This window comes from Panthera uncia (genome assembly GCF_023721935.1).
Source record: "Panthera uncia isolate 11264 chromosome B3 unlocalized genomic scaffold, Puncia_PCG_1.0 HiC_scaffold_1, whole genome shotgun sequence".
NCBI classification, from domain to species: Eukaryota; Metazoa; Chordata; class Mammalia; order Carnivora; family Felidae; genus Panthera; species Panthera uncia.
In genome coordinates this window covers 38,272,103-38,284,378 of record NW_026057582.1, presented here as the reverse complement: position 1 = coordinate 38,284,378, position 12,276 = coordinate 38,272,103, and the positions used below count along the sequence as shown (strand labels likewise).

The window sequence follows — 12,276 nt, the reverse complement described above, 5'->3', positions numbered from 1 at the left end:
TGAATTTCTACCCATTCCAGGTTAACAGAGATGGTGTTGAGACTGATGCTTTTGGGCAGCACTCTCACTGGGCTATGGCCATTCCCTCCTTCTGTTGGTGAGGATGCCAGAATGAAAGGCAAATAATGAGAAATCTGTTTTACCTGCTCATAGTTATAGCCAATCTATGGACCTGAGGTCCCATCCAGCTGGACAGGAGCTAGAAGTCCAGGCTAATGTCCCATACCGGAACATTAGAACCCTGGGGAACTCATGGTGTGTGCTGGGGAGACTGGTCCCAGGTAGCCAGTTCTAATCAGGCAGTGGGTATCTCAGAGTTCACTTAGGTCCAACCTTACAAATTCGGAGTCCTAAGGTCACTAGGAAGCATGGGGATGTTCTGGGGTGTTGTGCATCGTGAAGAAAGAAGAAACAATTTTGGAGAGCGTTTGGAGCTATTACGCTTTCCCATATGTTAGGTACAGCTAGATTTGTTGCACATTATTGTTTTCTCCTTTCTTTTAATGTACAGCAACTCTCCAGAGAGACCGAATCTTCAAACATTTTACCAGGAAGCGCCAAAGGGCTATGCGAAGGCGTGTCCACCAAATCAACGGACACAAGTTTATGGCCACATACCTGAGGCAGCCCACCTACTGCTCTCACTGCAGGGAGTTCATCTGGTAAGTGGTTCCCTGGCTTCTCTCTTCCTAGAAGCTTCTTTCTATAATCCAGGCCTCCTCTGCTTGTGTGTGGTTTTAGAAGGAAACATGACCATTAAGAATTGTTTTAGGATCTGATTTTTGTCTTTCATTCTAATATGTTGACCCGGCGATTTAAATTGCCAATGAAAAACATCTGAACCATTTGCAGATCCAAGTTTTAGGTGTTATTTCTTTTTCCAGTCCTTTGGGGAAAGGTGCTAATGAACAGGAACTGGTTAAAAAGCAGTAATTAGGGAAGCTAATCAATCAGTACATAGATAATCAATAAATTGGATAATCAGCCCCTGAGTAAGAGAGAAAATAAAAAAGTGTGAGTCACATGATGAGTTATAGAAATTAACTGTTGCAGATCAAGTAAGCACACAGTAATCTTCAGCCTTATGGTATGTGGCCAAAGGTAATAACTTTCAGTGATTGTATACTATAGTCCTTGGCATTTAGGGATTGAGATAATTAACAGTTAAGAACTTCTAGATCAATTGGGGCAGCATCTTATTATACATGTGACTGAAGCTTAAGCCTCAGTGACAAATCTATAATGTAAAATAAATTTAAGTTAATAGTTACGTTCAATTAGAGCTAACATTAAGCACATTTATTTAGAAAGAGGAAGGAAATGCCCCCTCACACACATCCGAACATATACATACAAACCCATCTCTGAGGTAGAAAAGACTGTTTAATCTCTATAGCATGAAAAGAGAGCCTTGTTGTTTGTTGGAAACTTTTGTCACTTTAAGTCAAAAGCTCTTGGTTCAGAGTAATTTTTTTGAGTATTGATTAATGAGTTTGTATTTCGTGGGGTTTTGTTTTGTTTTGTGATGGCTTTGGTTTTTATGCCTTTTAGCAGTCAGGATCCAGGGTTAGTGTTCCTGGAATTTTAAATGAAGAATAGAGTCTTATCTAAACCAGAGACCCTAAGCTGGCTGTTGACACGATGCCTACACATGTGCCGTCACAACGCTCGTCTTCAGAAGCAGGCTTCTGCTGCACTTCCTACTGAACAAATCAGAAGCTCTGGCATCTTTGAACCCGTTTTCTGCCCTTGCAGTAGGTCTGAACACCCGAGGTAGCTGCCATCCTCCTCTCCTTGCGGTTTGCCTGACCTGCAAGGTCTGTCACTATTTCATGTCACACCGTTCTGCCTCCCTCCTTTATGTGACCTGCCTGCCCCTTTGGGCATTTATGGTGGCAACCTGTGACCTCAATTAACGTTCTTAATGGAAACTTGTTTGGTAATTTCACGAAATGTTTTCCACCAAGGAAACATTAACTCCCACTCAACCAGCCTTCGATTGCTCTCTCTCGCTCTCTCTCTCTCTCTCCCCGCCTTGCTCTCTCTCACATGCACACAATATTGATATATGTGCCACATATTATGGTTAAGAGTATGGACTCTGGCATCCAGTCTCATCACCAACTAGATGTGTCAACCTAGTTAAGTTATATAATTCATCAGTGTCTCCTTATTTGTAACATAAAGATAAGGGTTTTTTTTTTTTTGCTTGTATAATAAACTTCTATATAGCACTTAAAGTACCAGGCACTATTCTAAGCATTTTACACGATCAACTCTCTTTATCTTCATGATAACCCTAAGAAGTAGGTACTGCGATCATTATCGCCCTTTATAGATGAGGACACTGTGGCCCAAAGGAGTTAACAACATGCCCCAAATCATGCCTAGGCCATCTGGTCTGTGCTCTGAGCCTTCCTGTTATGTGTGCTGCCTCACATGACTTTTGTGAGGATTACATGAGATGCTATATGTCAGCAGCTTGGCTCAGTGCCTGGCACAACCTCTGAGCTTAATAAAATAATAAAATGGGTTCTCTGTTAGATGACAATGATGATGATATCACCACCCAGAGAAGATATTTAGGGAGAGACCAAGATGGTAGCTGTGGGCCTGACGGGTCTCTTGTGGCGACACTTCTGTCCCCGCCCCCCCCCCCCATTGGACTCCAGGGGGGTGATGTGGGCACAGGGAAGAGGAAGGGTGCCCCAGGCCAGGCAGCCGCAGTGGACCCCTCTGTTTGCTTCACTAGCTGCGCGTCTTCATGCGGATGGGGGTGAGAATGCCAAAGAAGGTGGTGGAGTGACGCTTCAAGCTGAGACTCAGTCACACAAGCAGGCGAGGACCGGGTTTGCCATAGGGGGAGGTGGTACAGCGCGGATCGCCGATACCCACCTGTGTGTGTCACTGGAGCATTCGAATCGGGTGACTTCCTCTGTGTCTCGTGGTAACAGACAAGCGCTCAGAAATCACCTCACCTTTGCCTCTTCTCTGAAATTGTGTTTTTCATACAGGAGCAGAGGATGGCATGCGCTTGTTTTCCTTAAGTACTATGCTTAGAGGAGCATTGTTGCTGAAATATTTTGACTGATGATAACTTTTTTTCTCTATTGTCTTGAACAGGGGAGTATTTGGGAAACAGGGTTATCAATGTCAAGGTAAGAAAACACTTTTGAAAACCATATTTAATCTTGTTCCTGTGTTAAAAACTGATTATACTCAGAGGAAACAGGATACATTTCATTAATACTGTGATAAATAACTCAGCGGGTCAGGTGAGACCCCTACAGAATTACTGCTTTTTAGTTGTGGTCTAAACTTTGGCTACATTTTAGACGGCATAGAGGGGGCATTTTTATTTCTAAAGCCCAGATACCTAATAAAGTTTAATTGTTTAGAATTTTGTCTCTGCGATAACATGAAAGCACTAAAGGTAATGTCATTTTGTGAGCAGTGCCCTTAAATCCCAAAGCTAAATTGTTGTCTTTTACAACCCCAGTGTTAATAGAGGTGAGAAGTGGCACAACATTGCCTGTTTACCTGCAGAGGGAATAGAAACTATTATCCCAGCTCCTTTTTCATTTTCTAACTCCAAAAAGAAGAAAGAAAAAAGAAAATATGAGAATTGTTGAAAGTTAAAGAGAAATAAGTGAAAGAAGGCTCTTACTTAGATTTAGCCAGACTGGATTGATTTGTCTTCTATTTGGCCCTTTCTTGTTGTTGGTTTGAACATCATTATACAGTATATATGTATGGTACCTCTTTTCTTGATTTCTACTCTACAGATGATTGGTAAAATAGCGCTACATATCCTGGAGTGGTAGCCTCCCATGGTAATAAGGAATTTCTGCCTTCTCTTCTGGAGAAGGTGAGGTAGAACTTTATTTCCCTTAGAATGGAGTAGGACACACGCTTGGATGTAGTTTTCATTTTCACATGTAAGCAATTCTGCATTTTCAAATTTGGAAAACAATACTGTTATGGCAACAATAATCGACTTTATGCTGTTAATCTCAGCCTCAGATGACAGCATAGTTCACAGGTGAGAATTGATGTCACTTTTTTGGCACCTCTCCAGCACAGGGACATGCCCTTTAGTCACCTCTGGTCATTCTGCATAGTGCCAGGATATTTGATGGGCTGATTTTTAGTGGGCCACCTGTTGTTGAAAGAGCAGGAAAGACCATTGGTCAGGAGAAATGTTCACATCTTGTTAAGGGGCGTAAAACCAAATACCTGATTGAGAAGGGTATACCATGTTAACATTAGTCAAATGAAATAGACAAAACAGATTTCAGAACAAAGAAAATTTTCAGGGATAAGGAGAGGAATTATGTAATGATAAAGGGATCCATTTTTCTTTTTTTTTAATATGAAATTTATTGTCAAATTGGTTTCCATACAACACCCAGTGCTCATCCCAACAGGTGCCCTCCTCAATGCCCATCACCCACTTTCTCCTCCCTCCCACCCCCCATCAACCCTCAGTTTATCCTCAGTTTTTAAGAGTCTCTTATGATTTACCTCCCTCCCTCTCTAACTTTTTTTTTCCCCTTCCCCTCCCCCATGGTCTTCTGTTAAGTTTCTCAGGATCCACATAAGAGTGAAAACATACGGTATCTGTCTTTCTCTGTATGACTTATTTTACTTAACATAACACTCTCCAGTTCCATCCACATTGCTACAAAAGGCCATATTTCATTCTTTCTCATTGCCAAGTAGTATTCCATTGTATATATAAGCCACAACTCCTTTATCCATTCATCAGTTGATGGACATTTAGGCTCTTTCCATAATTTGGCTATTGTTGAAAGTGCTGCTATAAACATTGGGGTACAAGTGCCCCTATGCATCAGCACTCCTGTATCCCTTGGGTAAATTCCTAGCAGTGCTATTGCTGGGTCATAGGGTAGATCTACTTTTAATATTTTGAGGAACCTCCACACTGTTTTCCAGAGTGGCTACACCAGTTTGCATTCCCACCAACAGTGTGAGAAGGTTCCCGTTTCAAGAGGGATCCATTTTTCAAGAAGACATAATAATCTTTAACATATAGGCACCTGACAACAGAGTATCAAAATACATGAGGCAAAAACTCATAGAACTGCAAGGATATATAGACGAATCCACTATTACAGTGGGTGACTTCAATATCTCAGTAACTGAGGTCCAGCAGACAGAAATTCTGTAAGGATATTACAATTTGATCAAATTGACATTTATAGACTACCCCACCTAACAACAGCAGAATATACATTCTTAAGCTCACAAGGAATATTAATATAGACCACATTCTGGCCTATGATGTAAGTCTTAACAAATTTAAGAGAATAGAAATCATAAAAAGTATTTTTTCAGAGCACAGTGGAATTAATGCACACACGAATCAGAAACATAGCTGGAAAGCCCCTCCCCCCACATATTTGGAGATTAAACAACACATTCAAAATAACACATGGGTAAAAGAAGACTCAAGAAAAATAAAAACTATTGTGAAATAAATGAAAATACAGTTTATGAAAATTTGTGGGATACAGCAAAAACAGTACTCAGAGGAAAATTTATACCATTAAATGCATTTATTAGGAAAGAAGGATCTAAAACCAGTAATCTAGGTTTTCATCTTAGGAAGCTAGAAAAAGGAGAGAAGCTTAAAGTGAGCAGAAGAAAAGAAATAATACAATTAAAGCAGAAATCAGTAAAATTGAAATTAGGAAACCAATAGAGAAAATCCAGCAAATAAAAAGCTGGTTCTTTGAAAAGGTCAATAAAATTGATAAACCTCTAGCCAAGCTAATGGATAAAAAACAAGCAAACCTCAGATTCCTCAGAATGTAGGTTTTGTCTTGGTGAGGGATGGTTTGAGATCCCCTCATATAAAAGGATCAGTTCTCTGGGAACTTTCAATTTGGTTCTCCTGCAAATTCAGTCTGATGAAAGCTAGATTTTTTTTTTAAGTATATTGCTATTTGCTGACATGTCATCTGTATTTATGTATTTAATCCTAAAAACCTCCACATGCCCTGAAAGATCTTAAAAATAACATGTATATTCATACAGCTTCATTGCAGATTGTTCATCTTTTAATGGCAAACTGAATTCTGTCTGCACTGTGTCAGTATCCAGATGAAAATGGAAAAAAAAGTTATTCAGGAGTTCTAAGTGTTTAAATAGTTGACTGAGTCATCCTGCAAATATTTGATGAGTGTCTACTTTGTTTGAGGCATCATGCTGCCCAGGAATTCTAAGGGTTATAGAGGCTATATGTGGAAGATTTGAAATGACAGGCAAGCTAAGGGTTGTAGAGATTTGAGGAGACAGAGATGGTTTAGTCTCTCTAGAAGGGGAGCCAGGGATAGTATATTTTAACGGAAGAGACATTTTTTAAGTCGTTGTCTTGATACAAACTTAAGATTTAGTTAGGCGGTAGGCAAAGAGGATATCCTAGGGATTAAGCAGGACACGGTCAGTGTGCAGGGAGGGCGAAGCCTGCTCCAGGAAGAGCAGCTAGTCTAGTTTCTATTGGAACAAAGAGCTCCCATAGAAGAAAGGTAACAAGTAAGTTGGCTAGCTTCTGGAGGGCCTGACACTTGGCCGGGAAATTTGAACTCTACTCATGGGCAGTGAGAAGCCATTGAAGGTTTAGATCATGGGGCAAGGTGACCAGAATTATACTGTGAGAGGATTCCTGTGGGGGTGAGTGTGGGATCAAAGCCAGAAAGGACGAAATAAGCTCAGGACTTGAGTGCAAATAGTTTGAGTGTGAGCAAAGGCATGAGTTAGGTTGATAGTAAAGACGATGGGAAGGACGGGTGTGCTGGCTGCCATCATGTGGGCCAGATACCCACATCAAGTCAGCTTGCAGCCCTTGTTGACGCGGTACAGCCCTTGTTGACTCGACTGTAACTGGTAGACCGTCAGCCTCTGATGAATGTGTAATTGTGGGCTTAATTTCCTAGTGTGCACCTGTGTCGTCCATAAGCGCTGCCATCACCTAATTGTTACGGCCTGCACTTGCCAAAATAATATTAACAAAGTGGATTCAAAGGTAAGAAGATAGCAGTTTGCTAATTAAGTGCCTGCACAAGCTCACGTGCATGCTTCTCGCTCTCTTTTTTTTTCTCACTCCCTCCTCTTTCCACTTCCCTTCCACGCTCTTTGAAGCTGATGGTGGTATCAGAATTGAATTTTCTCTTTTATATATTATGGTATTTTTAATTCTATGCTTGTGTAGTGTGACCTGTCCTTGAGTTGATCCCACTTAGTGATCAGCTGGTTACAAGCTCTCAGGATCAATTTTGCTAATTCGGAGAGAGTTTTTGGAGGACTGACCAAAAAGATCCCTGAGTTTGGCATCACATGACCAGGAGTTGATGTGGAATCCGGCCTCTGCTAGTTAGCTTCTCTCTTAGCTCAGTCTTAAAAATGGGATTCATATTTCCTTCACACAGTTTTTGTGAGTGTTAAGCAGGACAGAATTGATGTGATGAGTATTTGTTAACTGTAAATTGTGCTTTCTCAATAAGGCGACCATTAGCCTCCTCCATTGTCTTCCCAAATATCAGGGAGGATGCATTTCTGTATATAAATGCCTGATCCTCATTCTTGTAACTTGTATTGTGTTCAGCTAGGGTAGGCACATTCCAGATTCTGGAGCTAGAAAGCAGATGGAATATTGCTGACAATCAGCGGATTTACAGATGCACTGGAGAGTCTGACTTTGAAACTCAGTGATGCCCTACAGCACACATACAGCACATATATCACCCATTAGCACATATAGCACACACATAGTACACATATAGCATGTGCCTGGTCTGATTATTTGCTGGAATCAGTTTGTGAGATTAAAGCAGGACCTTTGCCCTCAGATTGTCACAACGCAAATGCCAGGCAAAGGCTGGAAGGGCTGAGGAAGCCACTTGAATGTCCCCTGGAATGAATCCCTTCTGCAGTTTCATGCTCCCTGGGTGCTGCCTTCTCCCCTCCGCCCCCCACAATATCTGGAAAAACTCCTGGTAATAACAAGTGGATATAGTCTATAAAAGACCTGTTTAATCCTGAAGCTAAGAGGCTCTAGGAAATAGATATGGGTGTGGGGGAGTTGGCAGGGAGAGATATACAGCCTGAATATAAAAGATGATAAAATGGTTTTAATTTCTACTTATCTTCCCAAAGGGTGAACAATCTAATGCTCACTACACCCTTTCTGTTGAGTCTTGTTTACTAGAAAATTGCACAGTCTGGTGAGTAAGGCCTGAGTACAGTGAAATGATATACCCAGCTCAGGTGTCATGGTAACGCTTTGCACTTGGGGGGCTCCTGTTACATCTACGTGAAAGGTGTTGGCCTGGAATGCTAGCTCCTGTCCTTCTGTTCCCTTTTTACAGATTGCTGAACAGAGGTTCGGAATCAACATCCCGCACAAATTCAGCGTCCACAACTACAAAGTGCCAACGTTCTGCGATCACTGTGGCTCCCTGCTCTGGGGGATAATGCGACAAGGACTTCAGTGTAAAAGTGAGATGCTGGGCTGCCACGTGCCCACTTCATGAGGTCACCATGCCGCAAGCTTTCGGAATTCTATAGGTTCCGATTCTGACCTAGGACCGGTGGTTTTGGATACTTTGTAAATTAAATCTTACCGGTTCTATATGTATGTGTCCCTTGTCAGGCATGTAAAAAGAGCTACATCTGGTTTTAAGAGTTCCTAACTGTAGATTTAGTCAGTTGTGAAATTCAGTGTTCTGTCTAGCTGGCTGTCATCTGTTTAGTGCCGAGTGCCTGCTAATTGTTGTGTATTTGGAAAAGGGGGGGGAAATGGGATCTTGGTCAGAAATAGAAGACAGTAGGAGGCAAGGTGCCCAAAAAAGAGAGGCTTGAGTTGAGTAAGAACAGGCAGGAGAGTAGGTCTAGTGCCTTTACCAGAAATAAGCAAGAATTGAGTAAAAGCACAAGGAGACCTGCCCTGAGTCTTCTCGAAGAGATTGATAGAGATTGGAGAGGTATGGGGTGTGAAGGATGCTTAAACTTCAGCCACGGACTTGCACCTCACTAACTATGCCCAGTGGAGCCCGAGTTTGGAGCTTTTGCTGTAGTGAAGGGTCTGGGATTAAGGACTGATTCCTGTCCTGCGAGGAGTTGGGAACCTGTTGGCCCTGAGTTATCTCCCACTGGGTGTTGCTGTAACAATATGGCCATCCTGGGATGCAGTCCCATGCTGAAATACAAGTGAATGTCAGCCTTAAGCTTTAGATAAATCCTGAGTGACTGGGGGAGGCAGAGTTGGTATCATTGCAGCTGGACGACTTCCATCTATTGCCTGGACTTACAAAGCCCGCTTCTGTCGACAGAAAGGGACTAGTCACTTGTCTTTACGAAAGACAAATTCTGTAATCTCATTAGAACTTCACTTAATAATTCTTTTTTCCTAGATATATTAAATAATTAGTTTTGAACCAAAACAGCAACCAGCTCATGTGTAGTTTCAGTTCTGGCCTTGCTGGGTCTTAACCTGGAAGGTCTCCCCCGGTGTGGGTTTCCAATGCAAAAGTCACTTTCTGCTTTTGTATGGTTGTTGCTGACAATGCAGAGCCATGTGTGGGGCTCATCTGCGTTGTCCTTGCCCCCTGAGGCCAGAGGGTAGCACACCTGTAGCGATCCATCGCCTATAATTTTTGCTTTTCTTGTCACCTGGTTCTTCAGAAAGGGCACATGAAGCTAATGAGGCTTCAGCCTCAGGCTCCCTCCCTTGCAAAGGTGTCTTCCAGAGCTCCACTCGATTGGATATTCTTTTTCTTAAAGAGGGGCACCCTAAATTACACAAATGCAGACCCCACAAAACCGGGATCTGTGCACACTTCCAAAGATAGGTTGACGCTCCAGGCATCTGCTGCTTGCTGTTCCATTCGTACCTCCCGTCAGCAGTGCCCATGGAAAGAAACTGATGGAACTTTCTTTCTGCTGATTAAACCTTGGGTCCTTCATCCTCCCGAGTCAGTTTCCTGTGCACCAGGAACTTAGCTTGCTTCTGTCCTCTTCCAACTGCCATTTACTTTGACCTTTAAAAAAGTTGCTTTTCTCCCCCACGAAGTAGTTAGAACCACAGGCTGAGAGTGCCGAGAAGCACAGCCCCCACAGGATGCTGTGTCCTGTGCTGCGAGGGCTACCCAACCACAACAGTACTCGGAAAGAAAGCTTTACTTAGAGGTTTTTCTCTCAGAAACACCATCTCCATCCTGTTTGAACAGTGCTCTATAATGTGGCCTTTAGATTGCTACCTTTTATTGAGCAATACAAAGAAAAGCATAAAGTCCGTTGGCATGGTTCCTTGTTAGTTCCTTGAATTGTCACTGTGATGAACATTTTGATTTCTGTATTGAATCATGCTTGTCAATCGGCCATGCCTAGTACACATGATTTAGGTGAATGTCTTTCATCAAGTCACAGTGGAAAGAAATGGATTTGAAATTTATTTTTCATTCAGTGTGCCAGACTTCCCGCTTCTGCACAAAGCAGACACAGAGAAAGTGTCAGGGATTGTTTTGAGAGCAAGTTCAGTTTTATGAGAAGATGGCGTTGCTCAGCCCGTAGAATTCCTCTGTCATCATCTTTCAGGTTGTTAAAGTTGTTTTTTGCGGCACGTGTTGGCTTGGCTCCTTCCTGAATGTGGCTTCCCTTCTCCTCTCCCTTCTAGTATGTAAGATGAATGTCCACATTCGATGCCAGGCAAACGTGGCCCCTAACTGTGGGGTGAACGCAGTGGAGCTCGCCAAGACCCTGGCCGGGATGGGCCTCCAGCCCGGAAATATTTCTCCAACCTCGGTGAGACTTTGCTTTTTTCACTGTATTGTAATTAGAAGTTGCTCAGATGCAGTGAGTCCGAATGAGGGAATGTGGCGTAATCAAAGTTCCTAATGTCAGCAAGCATATTTGCAGATTTATTGTATTTTTAAAGAGCATTTTGGTCCACAAAAAGAAGATTCTTTATACAATTATATGACAAGAAATGACAAGCAGGAAGCAGAAGGATTTTTTTTTTTTTTTTTTTTTTTTTTAATTAGCTTCCTGTCAGTGTGGTCTGATGAAACCCTGGAATCCAGGGCCCTGGGTTATCCTCTTAGCTCTCAGCTGGGGCCCTGGCGGCACAGTTGACCAGCAACTGTGGGCCTCAGCTTCCTCTTCTCTAAAGGGGTTGAACTTGAAGATTCTCCACCGCGCTGGAGTCTAGCTGTTCTGCAGTTTTTGTTTATGGATTGTGAATTTATCTCTCAAACTCAGCGACAAACAGGAGTTCCTTCCTCTCGGCTCTTGGGAGTGGGTGGAGTTGGTCAGTTGCTGTGGACATGTTTTGTCTTGCAGCCTCCCTGAGTGACCTCCTTGCTCTTGACCGTTAGAGCCTCGACCACTTCCCAGGCCCAAGTGCTTTTGCTGCCTTCCTGGCTGGGTCTGCAGACTGCTGGGAAAGAGCCGTGGCTACTGCTGTGGTTTGTGAAAGGTGTAGCTTGATATCCGGTTTAGGAAAACTTTAGAGTTAACTGTTAAATATCTCTGGGTGCTTAGGAAGAGAAGCACAATCACAGTCAAGTTCTTGGTTACCCAGAAAATGTCCGTACTCACCATCCCATTTCCTTATTACTAGTAGATTAGGGCCTTGGACAGACATTGTATTCCTTTATTTCAGGAAAGTGTTAGCAAAGTCTAATGTCTAGCTTATGGAGAGACAGGCAGGATGCTAATACCATGAGGGGTATTTCTAATGCATGAGACAGCTGTTCCCGAAGGGCATAGGTTAAGGATTTCAGCTTGCACTAGGGCTCCTAAAATGTAATGAGAATAAGATAGACCATGTGGCAAAACCTCTTGAGTGGGCAATGTCATTTGTCATTTGAACCAACTATCTTTGATATTCTATTTGAAAGTGGAAAAAACAAAATTACCTGTTGTTTGACAGCAAAGCATGAAAAGAACCTTAAGTCTATCAAAAGAGAAGAATGGGTTAAAAAAAAAAAAAAAAAGATGGAGAAATACTGGCTTAGAGTTTTCTGGCCAGTACCAGCCCAACCAGGAGAAGTATTTAAGTGGAGGAAGTGAGATTCATGCTGGTAAAATTTTTCTGTCTTTGAAATATTTATGAGCAGAGACCTGGAGGAGAAACTATTAAAAACAATTGGATTTTTCAGTCTATCCATTTGATAATCTGTAATCACTGTTTTACTGGGGCGAGCAAGTAAAATCCTTGTAGCTTCAAGCAGTTGCACAGTTGTTTGTGGGAAA

General features: G+C 42.3%; 1 protein-coding gene across 1 annotated transcript in view; it reads left to right on the top strand.

The window, feature by feature from the left end:
- PRKCH (protein kinase C eta) overlaps positions 1–12,276 on the top strand; it is a 232,227-nt gene that overhangs the window by 120,745 nt on the left and 99,206 nt on the right. Inside the window, exons 3-7 of the mRNA XM_049611510.1 lie at positions 512–662; positions 3,124–3,158; positions 6,960–7,048; positions 8,391–8,520; positions 10,697–10,824. Coding sequence (XP_049467467.1) covers positions 512–662; positions 3,124–3,158; positions 6,960–7,048; positions 8,391–8,520; positions 10,697–10,824 — 533 coding nt within the window. The remainder of the gene's footprint in view (positions 1–511; positions 663–3,123; positions 3,159–6,959; positions 7,049–8,390; positions 8,521–10,696; positions 10,825–12,276) is intronic.